General features: G+C 48.4%; 1 protein-coding gene across 1 annotated transcript; it reads right to left on the bottom strand.

Moving 5' to 3' along the window:
- Positions 1-1680: 1680 nt before the first annotated feature.
- Positions 1681-13451, bottom strand: APOBEC2 (apolipoprotein B mRNA editing enzyme catalytic subunit 2). The gene is made up of 3 exons (XM_080805358.1): positions 12957-13451; positions 4524-5087; positions 1681-2124 (listed from the first exon to the last, which is right to left on the bottom strand). Exons 1-2 carry the CDS (start codon positions 13103-13105, stop codon positions 4544-4546), a joined length of 693 nt encoding a protein of 230 aa, XP_080661484.1. The 5' UTR covers positions 13106-13451; the 3' UTR covers positions 1681-2124; positions 4524-4543.
- Positions 13452-20705: the final 7254 nt, after the last annotated feature.

The following is a 20705-nucleotide window of genomic DNA, read 5'->3' as shown; positions in this document are numbered from 1 at the left end:
GCTAAATTGCTTAGGGTGAGTAATGACTCAACAAATAGGTGGTTCTCAACAAAATCCTTCATGAATCTTTTAAGAAAAAGGCCTACTTCCTTAAAAAATTCTAGTTTGGCAGTTTGGGGTGGGGTGGGGGAATTGGCTAGGTTTCTTGGTGTCATTAAGCTGCAGAGGATTGTGATCGTGCAGGGATCATAATGGGATGAACAGTATATATTAGTCCCTTTTTCTTTAGCTAAGAGAGCAGCACATTATCCACTCCGGTGTTTACAGTGAGAGAATAGGTTCCTGGATTCAGGAGTAAAGGTATTGGGAAAACTACTGGAATTCTCTTTTACCATTACTATGGTAGTAAGAGTTAAAACAGGGTTGCCTGGCTAGCTCAGTCGGTAGAGCATGCAACTCTTAAGGTTGGGATTGTGAGTTCAGGCCCCACATTAGGCGTGGAGCCTACTTAAATAAAAAGTTAAACTAACCAGACCTCCTATTGATTTTTCTCACTAGGGTGAATTCTGGGTATGTTGCAGGACTTGGTGCTTTCCCAAGCATAAAAAGAACTGGATTTCAGAAGGGGCTTGTTGAAACACTAGGAAAACACCAGTTAAATATAATCTTTGTACTTTAGACTTGTGTTCTTATCACACTGTAGCATGATAGGAGGCAGCAGTTTCAAAAAGTATTTCACTTTTTCTGTATCTCTGGAACAGACAAGTTCATGTCGCTGGGGTAGGAGTAGTGCAGGGCCAAGTTCATTGTTGAACTTAGACTGAGGTTTTTGAAGCTTTGCTTCTGTCCACATACAGTAAAACTGAAGGGGAAAAAAGAGAATGAATACACAATACAGAAAATGAGAGTGGGATGGTAAGAGGAAACTTAGAATCAAAGTATTTTGCTTAACTATGCAAATAAATCTTCCCTCTTGGCTCAAAACATTAGTTTTGTAGGCTTCTACATTTAAAGGGATTAGGATTAATTTTTTTCATGGAATATGAGCCTTCAAGGTCTTTGCACTTTTGGGAGGACTGGCTGTAAGTGGAATTCTGAGATTCAGTGGAGATGTGATAAAGTGCTCTGTCATTTGCAGATAGTCTGGGGGTCAAATTCTGATGACTTATCACACGCAAGGCTTGGGAAGAACAGGCATGGCATGATAGAATGAGCACGTTATTCCTGGAAACCTAGTTAGAGTTTGGCAAACACCCAGAAATTCGTATGTGAAGTTTTGCTTCTATATAGGACTCAAGCCTTGGAAGAAAGGAGACTTGACACCATCCTACTGTCACCATCAAGTACCACATATCAACTAATCTACAGGGTGTGTGTCTCAACATTGAAATCCTACTTATTTTCTCCTTGATCAAGTGGTTATTGCTTATTAAGTAGCAGTGAGAACATGGGTATCTTATAAACAGATTTCCCCTGCCCTTCGTTTCACCCTCTGCCATATTCCTTGTCTTCAGCGAGGGGAAGAGACACTCATTTACAAGTAATCTAAAAAAATACTTGATAAAGGTCAAGACTGGGGTGGGAAGTCGGCCTGGGAGAGTTAGTATCCTGTGTTGCCTAGACAAGCCCTGGGTTAAGCCTCCCTTCCACTTTCTATTGTCATGGCTTGGCTCATAGCCTGGGAGCATCCCTATTCCTAGGACAGTTCACTGTTCATAGTAACTTCTAAATGCCCAAGTTCCTTAAAAAACCTGCTCACAGAGAAACCACACCACTTTTATTAATGTTGCTATTTTTCTTTCTTAAAAAAAATCCAACTTCACATAAAATGCATTTCTGGACATATTTCAAAGATCTGCACAGACCTTGGGTCTGAGGTTCTTTGCCTCAAGCAGCCCATTTGAGGAAATAAGTAGGCCCTTCTGCCCCTCAGGTGCCTGGTGCCCGTATATTGTTGCCGTTTCTTTCTTTGCAACTCACTTTCCTCTTTCCCAAGAGCAGCCTTAGGGAGAGCCATGGCTTAAATGATTTACAGCATGAACAGTATATTTAGAGTCCTTGGAGGACCTGTGCATTAGGATTGGTTGGTGTCCAATGTTGTCCAGCTCAAGTGGTATTAGGAAGTCAGGCATGTCCCAGATGGCCATACATGTCACTACTGTCTCCTGGTGGCAGCAGGCAGACCTTAGTGAGAAAAGAGAAAGCATGTTACTGAGAGCCCACTGGCCCCAAACAATGAATTTTCTTTTGAGCTAGGGTTTCTGTCTGCCCTCCAAGCAAGTTTGAATTTCTCCCCCACAGTCTCCTGTGATTGCCACTTTACCCGGCATTAGGTGGTGGTGTGTTCATGTTTTGGTGTGGTTCATACAGGGAAAACCCCTGAAGATCCCTACTTTAACTCAAGTTAAATATGTGGTCAAGTCCTATTCTGTCATTTTTCTTTTAAAGATGGAATAAGAAAAGGCAAATTTTCTTTAGCAAATGCCCATTTCTTAGTATTTTAATTAAGCAGAGTTGTTCTTTTGGGCTTTGAGATTACAACTCGATTTCATGCCAAAATTTTTTTTTTAACTTGGTACATTTTAACCTTTCCCTTCAGGAACATGAATAACTCAGCGTACAGGGAAGCATGTTAATGGGTCCAGATAATATGGTTATGTACACTAATGGAAAGAGGCTTATAGTGTGGAACATGTCCAATAATATTTAAAAATAATTTGACTTGGAAGTGGACTTTTCCCTCAAATGGATTAATCTATTTTACTTCCGTTTACATTAGCATAAGATACAACCCTCAATTATCTAAAATTAAAAGCTTTTAATCCTCCTTAAAATGCTTAATTTTTATAGCAGACTTAGCTATCTAATTACTCAACAGTGGAAAAACAACAGTGGAAAAACAACAGTACACACACACACACACACACACACACACTGAGGACTTGCTGGCTAGGCAGCTGGAAGACGTGGCCTGTGGCTCTGAAAGGTGTTTAAGAAGAAAGTATACTATAGTTAGGATTAAACTACCAGTCATCATTCTGGAGAGTCTATGTAGGCTTTATAATTACAGTGATAACACCTACACTAATAAAATCTTCAAGGAATTTAAAAATTTATTTTGTATTTTCAGAGGTCACCATTAAAAGTCTATTTTTACCACTCCTCACCACCACTCAGAGTGGTATCTGATTTTATGTGAGCAGAGTACAACATGGTATTACTTGACCTATTACTTGAATAGGTACTTTTTGTAAAAAATGGCTTAAAATTGTGTCTTCTCAGATTGGTGAGTGCTCAGGTGAAGAATTATTGGGCGCCCTGTATGCATGTCTAATAGCAGACACCTGCCAACATCATGCTCCAGAACACTATTTCCCAAAACGTGTCTATGACGTTTGAGTATTGAGAGTGAGAGACACCAGAAATAAATTGAATAGCTTCATGGAAGCATGCTGCTTTATGTTTTATTAATACGTGAATTGTTCCAGAATTGAAATTGGAGAAGAGGGTGGTAAAAGACCCTTTTCTCTGTTTCTAGAGGATTTTGATCATAACTCAGGCCTTGTGGGGGGACTTGGTTTTAGCATTTCTACAGGAACAAACTAGATCAGACCAAACTAGAAAAAAGTGAAGGATCTTTTACCCTCTTTCCTGAGGGTAATCGGCCTGTTTGTGTGAGAGTCTAATTTACCCTCAGCAAGAGGCCAAATTGGCCTTAATTGTGTCCTAATTATTTGCTTAAATAGCTAATCTTTACTTCCAGTCCTCCGATCACATCTTGATATCTGTAGGAGGCTATGTCTGAGCTGCTGTCTAATTTATAAACCTCTTTTTAACCCTTTCATCATTCCTGCATAAAAGAACATGTTGCTGTGATACCCCATTCCTGAATTCCACATTTTTTTATCAGCTCTGCTGAGGTCTTCTCAAAGTAAGAAAAATGTTCTTGCATTATACATTCACACAAATTATTGGTCTCCTTCAAAGCGGAACCATTTGTTTGAAAACATGAAAGCGTCTCTGGCAATAAATAAATAAACTGAATACAAATCCATTTGGGGACTTTCAAAAGTACCAAAGATAGAAAAAAAAAATGTCCCTGAAGGAATGTAAAACCTCTATTACAGGGCATGGAAGGGTAAACTTGCAAAAGAGGGTGAGGGTAGGGTGTCCAGAAGGTGTCCAGAGTAAGTCTGGACTCATGCCCATGGGGGCATGCTTATGGAGTGAGGGCTCCTCTCTGCTGTTCAGTAACAGGTCCTTGTACCACTCAGATCTGACCACAGCAAGCCATTCTGTCTCACCAAAGCTTTCTGATTCCTGTCAACACCTTGAGTATTCCAAGGTATGGGAAAACTTCATTGGATATAAAAGGGTAGAAGCGAAAAGGGTTTAGGGAGAGGAACTGAGAGGAAAGAGAAGAAATGGGATCTCCTAAGATGTTTTTACAGCCAACCGAAAGCAGAGAAATGCAGTTCGTCGGGGGGAAGGGTGACAAACCAAACCTACCCCTCATCCTACCTGCCCTCCAGCCTTCTACCTTAGTGACCGGCTAGGGACGCAGCCATGGCGCCATGACTCACGTGAGGCTGGGCCCAGAGGCCTACTTCAGGATGTCCGCCAACTTCTCCTCGTAGTACAGGAAGTTCTCCTGAATGTCCTCCCAGGGCTCAAAGGCCTTGGATTCGCCCTCTTCCTGCTCCACAAAATTCTGCCAGACGTACTCGAAGTCCTGGGGCTTCATGATGCGCAGCCGGCAGCCGGCCTCCTTCAGCTTCCTCAGGGCGGCCTGCACTTCGGGCTCCTCCCACATGAAGAGGCGCCCCACCAGGATGAGCAGGCGCAGGTTCTTGGTCTTGCCGAGGGTCCGCAGGATGCGGTCGGCGCAGGCCGCGCAGGGGCTGGACGACACGTACCAGGTGACGTTGTAGCGCAGGGCCGGGTCGAAGGAGGGCAGGATGGTGTTGAAGAAGGCCTCCTCGGCGTGGTTGGTGGCGTGCTCGTCCTCCAGGTACCCCCGGGTGGCCTGCACCTGGCCTCCCTTGGCCTGCGTTTCAACCACGTAGCACAGGAAGGTCTTGTTCCGCCCGGAGCTGTACTCCACATTCCGGAACTGGAACTTAAAGTAGTTGACCGGAAGCCGCTCCCTGTGGGCCGAGGGGGTAGAGGGACAGGGGAGAAGAGAGAGGGATGAGCTCCCGTTCCTCCGACCAGCAGGGAGCAAGTGGCTCTCCAAACTCGGTGCCTCGGGGCACGATGGCCCTTCCTGTCAAAACAGGCCTTGCCCAGGCTGACAACAGGGACAACAACAACAACAAAAAGGAGGGAATCCAGAAGGGTTTATCTGGAGGAGAGGAGAGAAGTTGGAGGTGCACGTTCCAGTCACCCCAGTCTGGAGACAGTAGGGAGAGTCTCCAAACCCTCCATCATCCCTCCAACACACAGCACACTCTACATTTCTGAATCAGTCACTACTTCATCTGGCGACACATCAGAACCACCCAGAGGACTCGGCACTTGTCAGAGCCTGGGCCCCACACCAAACCAATGAAATCAGAACGTTTAGAGGGGACCCAGGCACCAGTATTTAAAAACAAAACAAATAAACAAAAAAAACACTCTCCAGATGATTCTAATAGGCAGACAGTTTGGGAGAGCAGTGTTCCAATAGTAATCTTACAAAGTAGCAAGCATATAAAATTTCTCCAGCTAGAAGAAGACGAAGATTTTGCAGAACATTTCCTGCTTCCATTTCTCTTCCTTGCCACTCACTGCTAGTGTATCTCAGGCATGGCTCGGCCCACCACTCAGTGCCCTTCCAGTAATTGTTTCTCAAGTCTGGCTTTTCCTGCAGGTGAAGGGGTTGTTACACGATGAATGTCCAAGATTTTTTTTTATCTTTGAGAGTACCTTGGTATGCTATAGCTTGTATAGTCATTTCAAAATCATAAAAGACTTGGCCTCTGCCCTCCAGATGCTTTTAATCTAGCAGCTCGACTCTAGCTAAGAGCATTCGAAAACTGCTGATTTAAATTGCATAGGGAGAGTGGAGGATGTGGGATGAAGGTTCTCTAACATTTAGCCTTGATTCAGAGGGCAACAGAGAATTGTTACAGGCTCCTGAATAAAGAAAGCCATAATGAAAGTGATGTCCATGGAAGATGACATGGTAGCTTTAGGCAGATAGAGTGAGGCTGGGGAAAAGCCTGAACTGAAGCAAGCCTGCTTGGTGTCTTAGGACGCCAGACTTGGTGATAACTATGTCCAGTGGCTTCGAGGGTGGGATGGATGATTAGGAAATGAAACCAGCAGAAAAAGGCCAGATTTAGGAGAAAGTTCAGTAGTAAGAAGGAAGAGAGAGCAAGGTTTCAAAAGGGGCTAGAGAGGGCATCAGAATTGATTGTTTCTATCTTTATGTATGTCTGCATCTTTTTCTAAAATAGGGAAGCCTTTTGCAGGTTAGGAGGCCAAGTGGAACAAGAAGGCTTTCACAGGAGAGACTGACAATATCACAGGAGAGGAGGGGATTGAGTACTGGCTTGGGGAGGCTGAATGTTTTCTTTTCTTTCTTTCTTTTTTTTTTTTTTTAAAGATTTTATTTATTTACTCATCAGAGAGAGCGAGAGAGCATAAGCAGAGGGAGCAGTAGGCAGAGGAGGAAGCAGGCTCCCCGCCAAGCAAGAAGCCTGGACCTGGATCCCAGGACCCTGGGGTCATGACCTGAACCAAAGGCGAATGCTTAACCCACTGAGCCACCCAGGCATTCCTGAGTGTTTTCCTTTTAAAAAATGTAATCTCTGGGGGCACGCCTGGGTCGTTCTTTCAGTTAAGCGCCCAACTCTTCGCTTCTGCTCAGGTCATGATCATGGGGTCGTGGGATCAAGCCCCACGTCGGGCTCCCCTCCAGACATCCTGATTTCATTGGGTTTGTATGGGGCCCAGGCATTGACATTTATAGAGTCCTCTGGGTGGTTCTGATGGGCTCCATGCTCAGTGGGGAACCTGCTTAAGATTCTCTCTCCCCCCCTCTCTCTGCCCCTCCCCCCTCATGTGCTCTCTCTAAAATAAATAATCAAATAAAAATTTTAAAAAAGGTACTCTCTGTGGTTGCCCCAGAAGATATCCTGTGGCAACCATTAACCCCACTGTTACTTCTCTACATGCCTTCCCTTTCTAACTTGTGGGACTACAGGGAACTCCCGGGTGTCCCAGGGCCTTGGCTTCTTAGGGATAAGCAGCAGGTGCCAAAGAGCTGTGTGAACATGAGCTATTTCCCTGCAGTACTCCCCACCCCCACCATAAAATTGTCTCCACCCAAGTTTCCATATCTCTTCCTGTCAAGTTAAGTTTCCATTGTGGAGATGGATGTGTTTGAGGACCTGGCCCCAGGATTCCTTCAGATACTATACTTAGCTCTCTAAACCCCGCTGTCCCTGATTGGATGTGTTTATTATTTACTTAACATTTTGGAAGAATGGATGGCCTGATGATTCCCCTCTCCTGTTTCAATCCCTGTTGAGAGTTCACTCATACTGAGCTCTCCCCAATTAAACTCACACTACAAGACCACTCCTGGATTTTACAAGTTGCTAAATGGTCCCTTCACTTCCTGGAATGGCTTTTTTTTTTTTTTTTTTTTTTTTCTCCTGAGAAGCACAGAGCTTACCTTTCTTGCCCAAACACTTTATGCTCTTCAAGGCCTTCTGCCAGACATCCCCTGCCCCCAAGCCTAGTCCAGAGCCGTTTGTATGATGGATTCTCAGGCGAAACCCTTGGAAGTATTTATGGCTGTGTGGTTGATTGGGGCTTCCCCAAAGTTGCCTGTGTGACCCGCCCCCCGGGTTTCCTTCTGGAGCTCCCAAAAGCTTTGCTCCAACTTTGCCAAATACAGCCCAGCCAAGACCGTGAATTTGGCCCAGCATGCTATTGCAAATTGGCTGGCTGGTCTGAGGCTGCTGCTTTTCCCAGCTTCTCTTAAGCTCTGATGTTTCCCCCTCCTCCTCTTCCCTTTGCAAGAGGAGAGGACCCAGAGAAACCTGAAACCCAAGGGAGAGGAAGAAAGTTCACCTCTCTATAAATACCGGTTTCCCTCCCCTCTGGCAGGCAGCCCCATAGTCTACTCCATGCCTCAGCAGAGCCTTCTGGACTAGCTGCCTAAGGAAGGGAAATACTTTCAAGAGGAAAAGAAAAGTCAGGGAGGGTCTTGGCTCCCAGTCTTTCCTTTGGGCTCGCTCAAAAACTGGACTTTCTTGGCTTCTCAGTGGGCTTCTTGCTTTTCCAGAAGCATAAAGGTCAAATAAAGTTCTTTGGGCCTCCTACAGGCTGAAATGGCCAGGCCCTGGAGAGGACCCAGGAGAACAGAGGTGGAAAAGGTCTGAAGTCTCTCCAGGGAGCTAGACAACAAGGCCACCTTGGGTGATTTTATAGAATCACAAAATAAGTCAACACTGTTATGCCTGCTAGCGGAAGAAAGGAAACAGTGACACCAATTTCTTAGATAATCACAAACATCTTTTCTTCTTTTTTCTAGTAGCATGATGCCTGAGCACTGTAGTGACTTATAGCCTTTACTCTTGCCCCCAGCAGGTGTTTTCCTGCTGAAATGGGATGTGCGTGTGCCCGTGTGTTGGAGTGGTGGTAGGAAGAAACATGCTGGTAACAGATTTCTTCACCTGGATTCAGTCACAATCTCAGGCACAAAAACCAAGAGGGTTATTCCTACCCCTGCCCTGCTTCTTCAAGCACCCCTTCCTCATACTTTCTGCAGACGGGTCACTCACACTTCATCTGCTGAGACCCAGCCTCCTGGGTCTTGCAATTCTCTAAGCAGGAAACCAAGAGTCCTAACCTCTGGGAAAGACCATTTAGAACACGGTCGACTTGATGGAGGGAGAAGGGTTGTGAATATTTCGTTCACATTTAAAAAATATTTGCACTCCCTAAGCATAAATCTATACATAAAAGAGAGTAACCTGGACGATAGTAGAAGCTCTGAGATGAAACATTTGCTCCAAAATGATCCATGGAATGGAAAAATCTACTTACAGATCATTGAGTGTTGACTTGGTTCAGCTTTTCTCACCAGATCTCTCATGATCTGCTTAAAAGAGGCAGACGTGCTGGTTTCTCTCTCCTTCTCCCTTTTCCAGACCACCTGCAAAGTGGAGGCTGAGGAGTGGGCCCAGGAAGAAGGAGCAAAGAAGCAGAGTTCTAACAGCCCAGATGGGTTTTGCCAGGCTGCTGACTCTAGGGTTGTAATTCTGGATGGGATTCTGCCCTAGGCAAGCCCTGGGCCGCTGCCTTTCCCCTGGGAGGCATTGCCTTCACACTGGAGCTCTGAGTTTCCCCCAGCCTCAGTGGAGGCCAGGGTGGCCAGAGTCAGTGGTTGTCTTCTGCTTTTCCCTGGAACAAGCCTCCCCAGCATGCTTTGGAGCCCAGGGTGAGGCTTGAGAGGCTTGCGGGATTAACAGCCGAGTCAAAGGCCCCCACTCCTTGCTGTCCCTTCTCCTCCGAACCCTGCCTTTCCTCTCCATGTGACCAGAGTAAACCACTGGCAGCTAAAGAAGAAGCTGAAAGGACAGTCACAGACTGTACCATTTATCTCTCTTCCATACCAATCCCTCTACTTGCAGGTTGAGCGTGATGCAAATCATACGCAACACAACTAGAAACAAACAAAGACAAACACTCAGCCAGAGATCCTGCTGGGCAGAGCCATAGTCACTCATCACTGGGGTGGAAAGATGAGAAGACGACTAATTCTGGTGCCCCAGAGCTTCCCTAAAGCATGTGGGAGTCGAGAGGCAGGCATGGATCTGAGGAATTCTCTTCTATGCTGAGCATGCCTGGCTCTTCAGAGATCCTGAACTGCTCTCCTCCCAGAAACCCTCCCCACAGCTAGTTCTTTACCCTAATGGCTGGCAGAGAGACTACCAGATGATAGGAGTTCATTCATTAGTTCATTTATTTATTTAACAAGTATCTACTAGGAGCCAGGCACTATTCGTGGTGCTGGGGATAAAGCAGTTAAAAGTCCCTGTCCTCGTGGGGAAAACGGGCAGCACATAAATGATTCCTATTCAGTAAATATTTGTCAAATACAAGAAACCTCCCATTTATGGCTTTTTTTAAGATGCAGTGTGGTGATTTGGAGTCAGACAGTCTTGGGGTTTATGCCCTACTCCATCCATTAGCTTTGGGCAAATTACTCATCCCTCTGAGCCTTGGTTTCCTCATCTGGAGGATAGGTCGAGTAATCCCACCCCTCAGAGTCTGGACATTGGTCAACACTCAAGAAATTAAGGCTGGTGCTGTTGGGTGGTGGCTTCTCTGGGCCTCAAATCTTACCCCTCAGAGCTGAATCTTAAGCACAACCAAACCTGAGCCCTCTCTACTTTTCTTCTCGTAGTTAGAGGGCTCTTTCTTTCCTTGGTGTTCTGGTTTAACAAACAGCTCTGTGACAGGAAGGGAGGAAGGGAGAAAGAGAGAGGGGGAAGGGAGGGAGGGAGGGAGGAAAGAAAATATTCATTTCTAAGGTTTGCTTATCTTTGTAAACACTCCTACTATGGAGATTTCAAGAAACCAACATGAAGTCACTGAACACAGAGTTGGAAAGAGATGCGCACAATTGATTCTCGGTCATCGTGAGTTGGCTTTGGCACACTACTGCAGTTTTAGACCTTTTTCTAGCACTTTCTACCATGTAATTTTTGTTAATGTTCTTAGGTCTTCTTTCTATCCCAAGTGCCCTATTCAAGCCAGAATCACGACAAGTGGGGCATATCTTCTTATTCCTACCTAGTACGCCTGCCTCACTCCTGACTATTTCTCAAAACCTGCCTGCTCTTCTGCTAGCGTGCAGCCCAAATCTAAGAAGTCATACAGACAGACCCATCCCCTCTGGGAGTCTAGGCTAGGAGAGGAGCTACTTTGCTGACCGCCTTGATGCCAGGGCATCTGGAGAGGAAAGAAGGGGAAAGCTGTTCCCTCATCCTGTCTCTGCACAGACACAGCCACACCTCTGGGCTATTTTAAGCCATCTGTTTACCCAGAGGGGCCCAGGAGACAGATCTCCACAGCTGTTACTTGTGGCCAGGAAACACTCAGAGCTCCACCTCCCTCCTGAACTACTCTCAGAGCACCCAGAAAACTGCTCTTCTGCATCTCTTTTTCTGAGCCTTGGGTCAGAGAAGCCTCTGAGCCCCATTGCCTCACAGATGGAAATAGGTGGAACCCTGTTTGGGAAATCTGGGACCCGAAATGAACAAGAGCCCTGTGGAAAGAACACTTGGCTGGAGTCAGAAGAAGACCTGCTACTTACTGGTTCTGTGGTCTTGAACAAATCATGCCATCTCCCTGACTCAATTTCCCCATCTGTAGAGTGGCAGTAATCCCCAGCATTGTGCTGAAGGTTGAATGGGCTCACACATGTGCAAGTGGTTATCATAAAGCTCTGGGCAGATATAACTTGCATCAGAGGATTTGACCATTATGACCAACTCCCCTGGGAACCCAAAGCATGTTCAATTGAACATAGTCTAATTTTGTTCCAGACCTATCCTGCCGCTGTGCTGGGGAGACCGCAACTGTGGGCAGAGTGGCTGTGCCCATGCCCGTGTGTGACCAAGGGCAGCATGGACCAGCAGGCTTAGGGGTGAGGAAAAAGATCTCCTTCCATAGAGGACCACTGGGATTGTGGACTCTCCTGACCTGGTAGCCCTAGGCTTTCCCTAGGTCTATATTAATCTGTGCTCTGCTGTTTCTTTAATCCTAGGACAAAGGGGAGACATTCATTGGTTGAGCACGGGTGAACGCAAGTTCCAGGCTTTTGCCAGAATTCTTCCCTCAGGAACTACGGTGCGTTTTTCCCTCAGGTTCTCTTAGAAATCAGAAAGTGTCTGAGCTGGAAGAGACCTTAGGGATCAACTTAGTGTAACTACCTTATGTTACAAATGACCAAACTGAGGCCAGGGCTGGAAAATCACTTGCCAAGCTTAAAACAGCAAGTCTGGAGGACTACCCGGGGCTCCTCTGCCCCCTGGGGGCCTCATACCTCCATTCTTCCTGAAATTTCTCCTAGTGTGGACCTTACTCTGCCTGTGGGCATTGTTGGCAATTTCCGTCAAGGAAGCCTTGGGGTTGAGGGAGGCAATGTGGCCCTATGTAGTCCCTTCTTATTGGCCTACAAACTTTGCCGGGTCTTTTGCAAAAGGAACAGAGAAGAACGAGGAGGAAGGACAACTTGGTTTTATTCCTGGAGAAGGCATAATCTGGACAAGACAGAGGGATCCTGTACGTAGGCCTCTTTGGGGCCTGGAGACCCTTTGCTTAGGGTCCTTTGTCTTCCTTGGTGTTTGACCAAGGGCAGAATACCTCTTCTGGCCAGAAGCTCCTGGGCCTGGATGATGACCTGCACTGTAACTACTCTTGCCCTTGGGGAGATGTGGTGAACCCCTGGGCAGACTTGATTCAACATGAAAAAAAAAAAAAAGCTTCTCACTCAGCCTTAGGAAAGAGCGGATCTGTTTTCCCTGTCTTAGGATCTTCCATTCCAGAGAGAAGCTCTAGAGAAAGAGTGAGAGCCATACGGAGAGAGGAGACCCCCACTCAGCAGCAGGGAGAGAAGTTGAGGGAGGAGGTACTTTGACCAGGACCATATTTAAATTTGTCTGGGTCATCCCATGTCCTTATCCAATTCCCTGGAACTAGACAGCCTGTACCGAGAGAGGCAGGTGACAGCCTGCTACCAGGAGGCCTGAGCAGTGGTTTTATTCTCTGGGGCCTTGTCTCTGAGGAGCTGCTCCTACCTCTCCCTGGTTAGGGGGGGTGGTAGGTGTTGCCTGAGAGGCCAAGAGAGATTTGCTGCTGTCCCCCCTACAGCCCCTACCATGCACGGTAGACTCCTGGCAGCAGGACTGTGACCCTGACCTCTTCCGTTCCCATCCTGAATTCCCCCAGCCTGCCCCCAGCCCACACTCTTCTTGGGAGGAGGTGCCCGGACCACACCCAGCTCTCACCCTGTGACAATCTCAAATGGAGGCAGTTCAATCAGCTCCTTCAGCTTCTCAGGGTCATCCAGGTTTTCCACATCCTCACCATTCTGGGAAGCAGGCGCGGCAGGCTCAGCGGCCGCAGCGGCCCCAGCGGCCTCTTCTTTCTGAGCCATGGAGGGATGGTGGCTCCGCAGGCACTGAGAAAGGGGAGAAGCAGTGAGTTCCCAGGGCCAGGGCCTGGCGGCAGAGTCCCAAGCAGCTGTCAGCAGCTAAACCTGCCTGGGGACAACGGGAAGAGGAGCGGGCAAGCCAGGCTTAGTGTTGTCACCTCCTGGCCACACAGGCTTTATAACAGGAGCCCTCTGCCCCTCCCCAGGCCCTCGCCCTCTGTCTTTTTTTAATTGAGTGACAGCGGGTGCCGGGATGGGGGGAATGGAAAATCTGGCCACTAGTATCCCCTATTTATCAGTAAGCAAAGACAGGAAGCTGGCAGGTGGGGATGGCAAGGCCTGCTCTCCCTTCCCCCACTGGCTCACACATATATTCATACTCTCTCCCTCACCTTATATCCTTCCCTCTGTTTCCCTATGCAACCCTTCTAGCTCCACGGGGTCTGTCGGGGGCGATGCAGAATGGGATAGAGGTTGGGCATCCTGAGATTTAGGAGAGATGCTCTCAGAGGTGCAAGCAGGGTGAGGTTTGTGTTGACCAGGGGTGCCTGCAGAGAAACCCTGCCCCATTCTCAGGGAGACATTGGTTTGGGAAAGGAGGGCCCTGAGGTGGGTAGGATAAGAACCTGCAATTTGGAAAGAAACTGTGGGTTATTACTTAAAGGGAACAGATGCTAATTTGCCAGTTATGGCCCCATAATGCTGTGTTGGTTCTCAATCTCCAGTAGTAACAATACTGCTATTTACAAGCTCAGAGGGCTTTTTTTTTTTTTTTTAAGATTATTTATTTATTTATTTGACAGAGTGGGACACAGCAAGAGAGGGGAATACAAGCAGGGGGAGTGGGAGAGGGAGAAGCAGGCTTCCCACGGAGCAGGGAGCCCCATGTGAGGCTCCATCCCAGGACCCTGGGATCATGACCCAAGCCAAAGGCAGATGCTTAACAACTGAGCCACCCAGGTGCCCAAGCTCAGAGGTTTTGAAAGAGGACAGGCTGAGTTTCATGGCTTACGTGTAAAATCAGACTTAATGCTCTCAACAGCCCCGGAAGGCAGTCTGTATCATCCCTTGTTTCATGTGGGGGAACTGGGACTCACAGAAATGATGGTTAAGGGCCTTGCCTGAGGTCATACAGCCCATGAGCGGTTAAGCCAGGATTCAAATCCAGGCCTTTTTACTCCAGAGGCCAGACATTTGAACTCCAAACTGTGTTTCCTCTAAGTTGGTCCTTTATTCATTTAACAAATATTTGTTGAGCATTTACTATATGCCAGGTGCTGTTTCAGGTACTGGAATATGGCCCAGAACAAAACAAATGAAAATCCTTGCCCTCACAGAGCTTGAGAGTACAAGATAAGTGATGTGTCTATCTATTTATCCATCTATCTCTCTTGTCTATTTGCTGGTGTTAAGTGTTAAGGAGAGAAGGCAGGTTAGCGGGACAGAAGTGTCAAGGGGTTGGGTGGTATTTTTATAGAGTGGCCAGGGAAGGACTTTGAAAAGCAGACAACTGAGAAAAGATCTGAAGGTTATGAGGGAAATATGCTTTGTAAAGAGAAAGTGGTCCAAGGGGAGGAAGAACAGGTGCAAAGGCCCTGAGGTGGGATCATTCCTTGTGTTTTTGAGGAGCAAGTAGATACCTGTATGGCTGGAGAGTCCTAGGAGATAAGGCTAGAGATGAATAAGGGCTAGTTAGATAGGGCCTTTTGGACTTGTCTAGGACTTTGACTTTTTCTCTGAATGAGATGGGAAGCCATTGTCTCTGAACAGATGAAACACATGGTCTGATTTATATTTTTACAGGATCACTAGGCTGCTTGGTTAAGAAGAGGCCAAAAGTGGGAAAGATGAGAAGCAGAGGAACCAGTTATAAGCCTGTGAAAGTAATGAGAGACCCCTGGAGCCCCTGGAAAAATCCCTGAGCTAAACCAGCATTGGAAGATGTATGGATCACTTTCTCAGTTCCCATCTTGGATGCTTAGCAGAGGCCATAGGTGTTTATGTTTGGGGCAGCATGAAAACTCTAGACCATTCTCAGGGCAGTGGAAGGCTGGGGTCAGGGTCACCTAGAGGTTTAAAGTGAGGAAACTGGGAACTTCAGGAACTGCTGGAACCCAGCCCCAAGTGGTTTGGGTGGTGGTGATGGAAAGGGAGGGTACCCTTCCACAGTCTGCCCAGAGAATAGGAATCAGGTCAGTTTGGAGTATCTGGGGCTTTGGGGCTCTCTCCCCAGGGCTCTCTCCCCAGGCCGCACAGGACCCCATGAGTAAGAGGCCAAACATTTAGGTCTTCCTGGATGGTCATGGTTTCTACCTGTTGTCCAGGCATAATTACTACTGGTGCCCCTTGCATTCTCCAGAGTGCTCCGGTACCCACCGTAAACTAGCTGGTTCTCCTACCTAATAGGTTTGCTACTGAAAGCATTTACCCCAAGATTATTTTTTTCAGGTGTTTTTTCCAGGGGTGTCAAGCACGGAGTGGTAGGAGTAGTGCCTGTAGGAGTAATAGTATTTATTTGAGAGAGAGAGTGAAGGAGTAATACCCACGGAGTGGTAGGAGTAGTGTCCACAAAGAAAAGGCGGTGATCGCTGATACATGGCGGACCCACATTATTCATTGTCATCCCACAAACACACAACAGTTCCATGCAAAGAGGTCACTTCCTTCTTTTATTTGATCAACACTTATCAAGGGCTCCTGAGTGCCAGGCATGGCAGGAAATGGCAAGAACACAGAGAGACACGAGGTGCAGCCTGGTCGGGGCGTCCTGTCTTCATCTTCAGCGGGGCCTTGAGCACGTACTAGTGCATTCAGTCCTCACGCCGGTCTCACACGGGCAGAGATCACTGGACTTGGTTTGCAATTACGGACCTGTGGTTCAGGAAGGTGAAGTCAGGTGTAAAGATCACACAAGGATGTTAAGTCCAGGTTCTCGGAGAATAATTCTTATCTCCAGGGCGGCACCGAGCCAGCTCTGATGAAAGCCTGTGTAAAGCTGTGAAGGCTGGTGTCCCTCTCCTCCTTCCGGGTCACAGCTGCAGTGAGGGGCTTGGAACAACCAAGGCAGAGCAAAAGGTCTGGGGAGAGGCAAGTGACCAGGAGGGATCCTTTCAGGGCCTTATTCCCCTTGTGGGAAGGATTTCCTCCTTGAGGACAGTTTTTTTTTTTTTTTAATTTTTTTTAAGATTTATTTATTTATTTAAGATTTTATTTATTTATTTGAGAGAGAGAGTGAAAGAGCACAACCAGGGGGAATGGCAGAGGGAGAGGGAGAAGCAGGCTTCCTGCCTAGCAGGGAGCCTGATGTGGGGCTTGATCCTGGGACCCTGGAATCATGACCCCAGCCAAAAGCAGATGCTTAACTGACTGAGCCACCCAGGTGCCCCAAGATTTATTTATTAGAGAGGGAGAGAGAGAGCAAGCTGGGGAGAGGGGCAGGGGGAAAAAAAGAGGGGTGGAGGAGAGGTGAAAAAAAGAGCAGGAGGCTCCTGCTGAGCATGGAGCCTGTTGTAGGGCTGGACCCTGCAGCCCTGAGATCATGACCTGGGCCAGAATCAAGGGTAGGACACTCTGGAGTAGGACACTCAACTGACTGAGCCACCCAGGCACCCTGAGGACTGGAAACACGGCAAAGATATTTTGCTGTCCCGTATAACTCAGGATTGGTGTGGGGGGTGGGGGAATAAATCCATGCTCATGAGCCCATCTCGGCCTTGATTCACTGTATGATCTTGGCCAAATCACTAAGCATATCTGGGCCTCTGTGCTTCCTTCTGAGTTATTGTCCAGGACGGTCAAAGGGATGGAAATGAGAAGAGGAGACAAGACTGGCTCCTGTGAGGGTGAAGATGAACAATGTCATGAAAATTTCCTGACTCTGAGTGTTGGTGGGAGGTGGGACAGAGGTGGACCCAGCTGGTCCTTTCTGAAGAGGTGACCACCGGCTCCCACCACACCCTCATACCCTTTTTCCTTTGATACTTGGGAGAGCACTCTGGATCCTCCCTTGGACTGATAACTGACAGCTTCCTTTTCCACGGCTCCTCTCCAGCCCCCACCCCTGCCCTCCATCCCTGGAGGCCCTCTGAGCTAGCTCTGGCTATTTATGGCACCTCCTGGGGGCCTGGTTCCTGGCTGGTCCCTGGTTCTCCTTTCCAAGTCCTACCAGTTTCCCCTGCTGGCCCCAGAGTGCAACAGCTAATCTGGGGATCAGGTGCCGGGAGCTTGGCTCGGCCTTCTGCAGCTGCCATTCTACTCTTTAGGTCAGGCATTCCCCAACCCCTCTGTTAACACTTGGGTAAGTTTCTATCCCTTTGCCCCTCCTGCCGAGGAGGAGACAGAGAAATAAGGCATCTAGTTCAAGGTCACAGCAGGAGTCTGTGGGTTGCTGGAATTTGAACCCAGGTCTGTCAGCCTTCAAGTTCTAGGCTTTTCCGACTGTGTTATGCTGCCTGGAATTCAGTAACAGGGAGCACTGACATTAACACAGCCCTTCGTGGGGGCCTGAAACTGGTCTCAGCAGGTCATGTCAAGTAGTCCATTTACTCCTCACAAGGTTGTTGGGGTAGGTATTAATAATACCCATTTACTCCTCATGAGGATGTTGGGGGTAGATATTAATGAATAGTAATTATTCTCATTTTATTAGTGAGGAATTTGAGACCAGAGAGCTTAAGTGACTTGGCCCAAGGTCGTGCAGCTAGTGAGAGCAGAGCTGTGGGCTGCCAGAGTCATGCTATTGCCCCTTCACCATTCGGCTCCTATTGCTACCAGGACCCCTGAGGCTGGGCTCCAAGGAAGGAGAGGCAAGAAGGGCTCTAGGGGAGGAAGGTTTTCTTCAGGGACCTTGGCTCTAGAAGCAATCAGTATGTGAGGAGTGCATGTGCAGAGGCATGTATGTACGTGTGGTGTGTATGTGTAGAGGGTACAGGGATAGAGACAAAGCAGCTGGGGAGTAGGGATGGAAACCGAAAAAGGAATGCTCCCAATCTGTCCCCGCAGGCCCCAGCCCTATTCTCTCTGGGATGCCAGGGGCTGGAAGGAGCTGTATTAGGCCCAAGAGAAGCTGCAACCTCCCTCTCGCAGTCCCATTTCCCAGGGTGGTTTCAGAAAACATTCGGATGTTCTGGAGGTGGCCGAGGAGTAGGGGACAGGGTCAGGCACAGCTGTTCCTGGGGTCCCAGCCTGATCCCGCGCTGCCCTCACTGGGAAGGAAGTAGAGGCCAGGAGGAGCCTAGTGGAAAATAGAAGCCTCACCAGGGGAAGGTTTAAATTCTCACTTTGTGAAAGAAGACACCTCGGGAGCGTGCTGATGGAGTGGGTGCTTTATGTGCAGGGACAGCTGGGACCCCAACAGCGCGTTGCCCCAGAGACCCAGCCAGGGCGTGCCTGTCCCTCGGTCACTACTGAGACGAGATACACAAACAACGGGCTGCAGGCACCAGACAACCCCCTGGTGGACAGAAGCCTGTGCCCTCCAGCAACCGCTCTGTTGACATAAACACGGGGTGTCCAGAGCTTTGGCCAGGTGGGGGGGTGGGGGAGGGGACCCAGGGTCTCCCAGAGGTCTAAGGCTGAGATCAGGGAAAGCACTAGGCTCACAGCGTGGGCCAAGGTTTTCAATATCCTCCTGTGCAGAACACAACGCTCGGGTTGCCAGGCAGAACGTGCTGTCCCCGGGGGAAAATGGTGACACGAGAACTTAGTCACCGTGGTCCTCCATTCCAGCAGCCACTCCTGGCACCGCCCGGCTCCTGCAGCGGGCGTTTTGAGTCTTTGAGGAAAGTGAGCTGATAAGAATCATGCACAAGAAGGTGACTAATAGTGTTCTTTGAAAAGGGTGTTTGCAGGGCCAAAGAACCTACTAGGAGAAAGAGATAAACTGAATCAGCTTTTGAAAGAATTCCAGCACTTAGAACAGTCAGTGTGTGGAACAGGTGCAGGTGGAGAGGACAGGGGTTTCCTGGGTGCTCCTGTGGGCAGATAATTTCTGTGTGGGCTGGGGGATCTTAGAGCTATAGACAGTAGAGGGACGGATGAGGCTGAAAAGACAGCACTGAGGCAACTGTTATGACAGAGAGCCTGTCCTGGTTTGCACATTAGCAGAATGTGCCTAAGTGTGTGAGGGTCCTTGAGAGCTTGCGGGGAGAGAAGAGGTTTCGAGGGACTCTACTGAGCATGAAAGAGGGAGGTCCGGATCTGAGGGGGTCCCGACCAGAGCCAGTCTTTGTGTGGGTCAGTAACTTGCCTGCCACTAAAGGGGATCAGCAATCAGTCCTTAAAACAAGAGGGCCTTGTCCTTGTTTTCCAGAACTACAAGAAGAAGGAGGACTCTGAAACCAGCTTGGGGTGCCGGGGAATTCCAGGGAATTGGATGGATGTGGCTACCACAAAGGAAGACTTTGGAGCCCTGGCCCAGGCCTGGCAACACTCCGGGGGCCTTCAACTTCCTTCTACCAGGGCATCATCTCTACCTGCCCATGGGGAGGAGGGGCTGGGGATGCCTGCACTCTGCTCCCTCCCAGCCCAGTGGACCAAATCTTTGTGCACTCTCAGTCTCCCCACCTCACCTCGCCCCTGTGTGGCTCCACTCTGTGGACTTGGCAAAGGGAGGAAGGATGCAGGGTTCCAGGGAGGGAAAGAGGGACTAAGATCCAGCAGAAAGAGACGTACCACCTACTGGGGGTGCTATGTTATCTGCTGCAGCTCCCAACCTCTGCACACACTGGTGTAGGGGGCACTGCACAGCCTTTGAGGAGCTCATCTCCCCCTCCCTGCCACTCTCCACCCAGTGAATCATATTCACATGCCATGTGCTCGCTCAGAGGCAAATGGAAAACTACCACAGAAAGACAGAGAAGCGCACACACATGACTGCGGTGGTGGGATCCCAGGACACATGTCGCAAAGATAGGAGGCAGCTCTGACTCCACTCAGGCACAACTCTAGGTAACTCCAGATACCTAGTAGGGTCCCAGGGCGGTGTGTGTTCCAGGTGTGGTTAAGAACCGGTGGGGTAAGGTTAAGGGCTTCAGGCAGATTGGGAGCCTGGGGGATTAAAGGCTCCCACCCAGGAACCAAAGAGCAGTGCAAAAGGGAGTTTTTCTTTTTCTCTCTTTTTTTTAAAGATTTTATTTATTCATCCATTTGAGGAAGAGAGAGAGAGAGAGAGAGGGAAAATGCTCACAGGCACGAGCGTGTGATGGGGGGAGGGGCAGAGGGAGAGAGACAAGCAGACTCCTCACTGATCACAGAGCCCAACTTGGGGCTCATTCTCATGACCTTGAGATCATGAACTGAGCTGAAATCAAGAGTCAGGCATTTAACCAACTGAACCACCAGGCACCCCTACAGAAGGGAATTTTAAGGATGACTCTGGGGACAGAGGATGAGAGTTTGTGGTTGGAATCCTGCCCTTTCTGGCTGTTTCTGTTCAAAGCCAGGAAGTCCCTTGGTTTGACTCATCCCTATCAGGCAGTCTTGTTATTCCGGGGCATGGGAAACTGCCCAAATCAAGCTTTGTTCTAGGGCCAAGTGTCCAGAACTAGAGGTATCTGGATGCCTGGGTCTGTGGATCAGCTTGCACTGGGGAGGGCAAAGTCAT

Source organism: Martes martes, assembly GCF_963455335.1.
Source record: "Martes martes genome assembly, chromosome: 6".
NCBI classification, from domain to species: Eukaryota; Metazoa; Chordata; class Mammalia; order Carnivora; family Mustelidae; genus Martes; species Martes martes.
Note: the sequence above shows the minus strand (reverse complement) of the source record. Positions and strands in the feature narration are given on the sequence as shown.

What these genes read in the sequence shown, in the direction of transcription:
- APOBEC2 (XM_080805358.1), bottom strand. Translation starts at nt 13,105, where the DNA reads ATGGCTCAGAAAGAAGAGGCCGCTGGGGCCGCTGCGGCCGCTGAGCCT. An exon ending in CCATTTGAGATTGTCACAGG is followed by an intron (nt 5,088 to 12,956) that starts GTGAGAGCTGGG and finishes CTCGGCCCACAG; the next exon opens with GGAGCGGCTTCCGGTCAACT.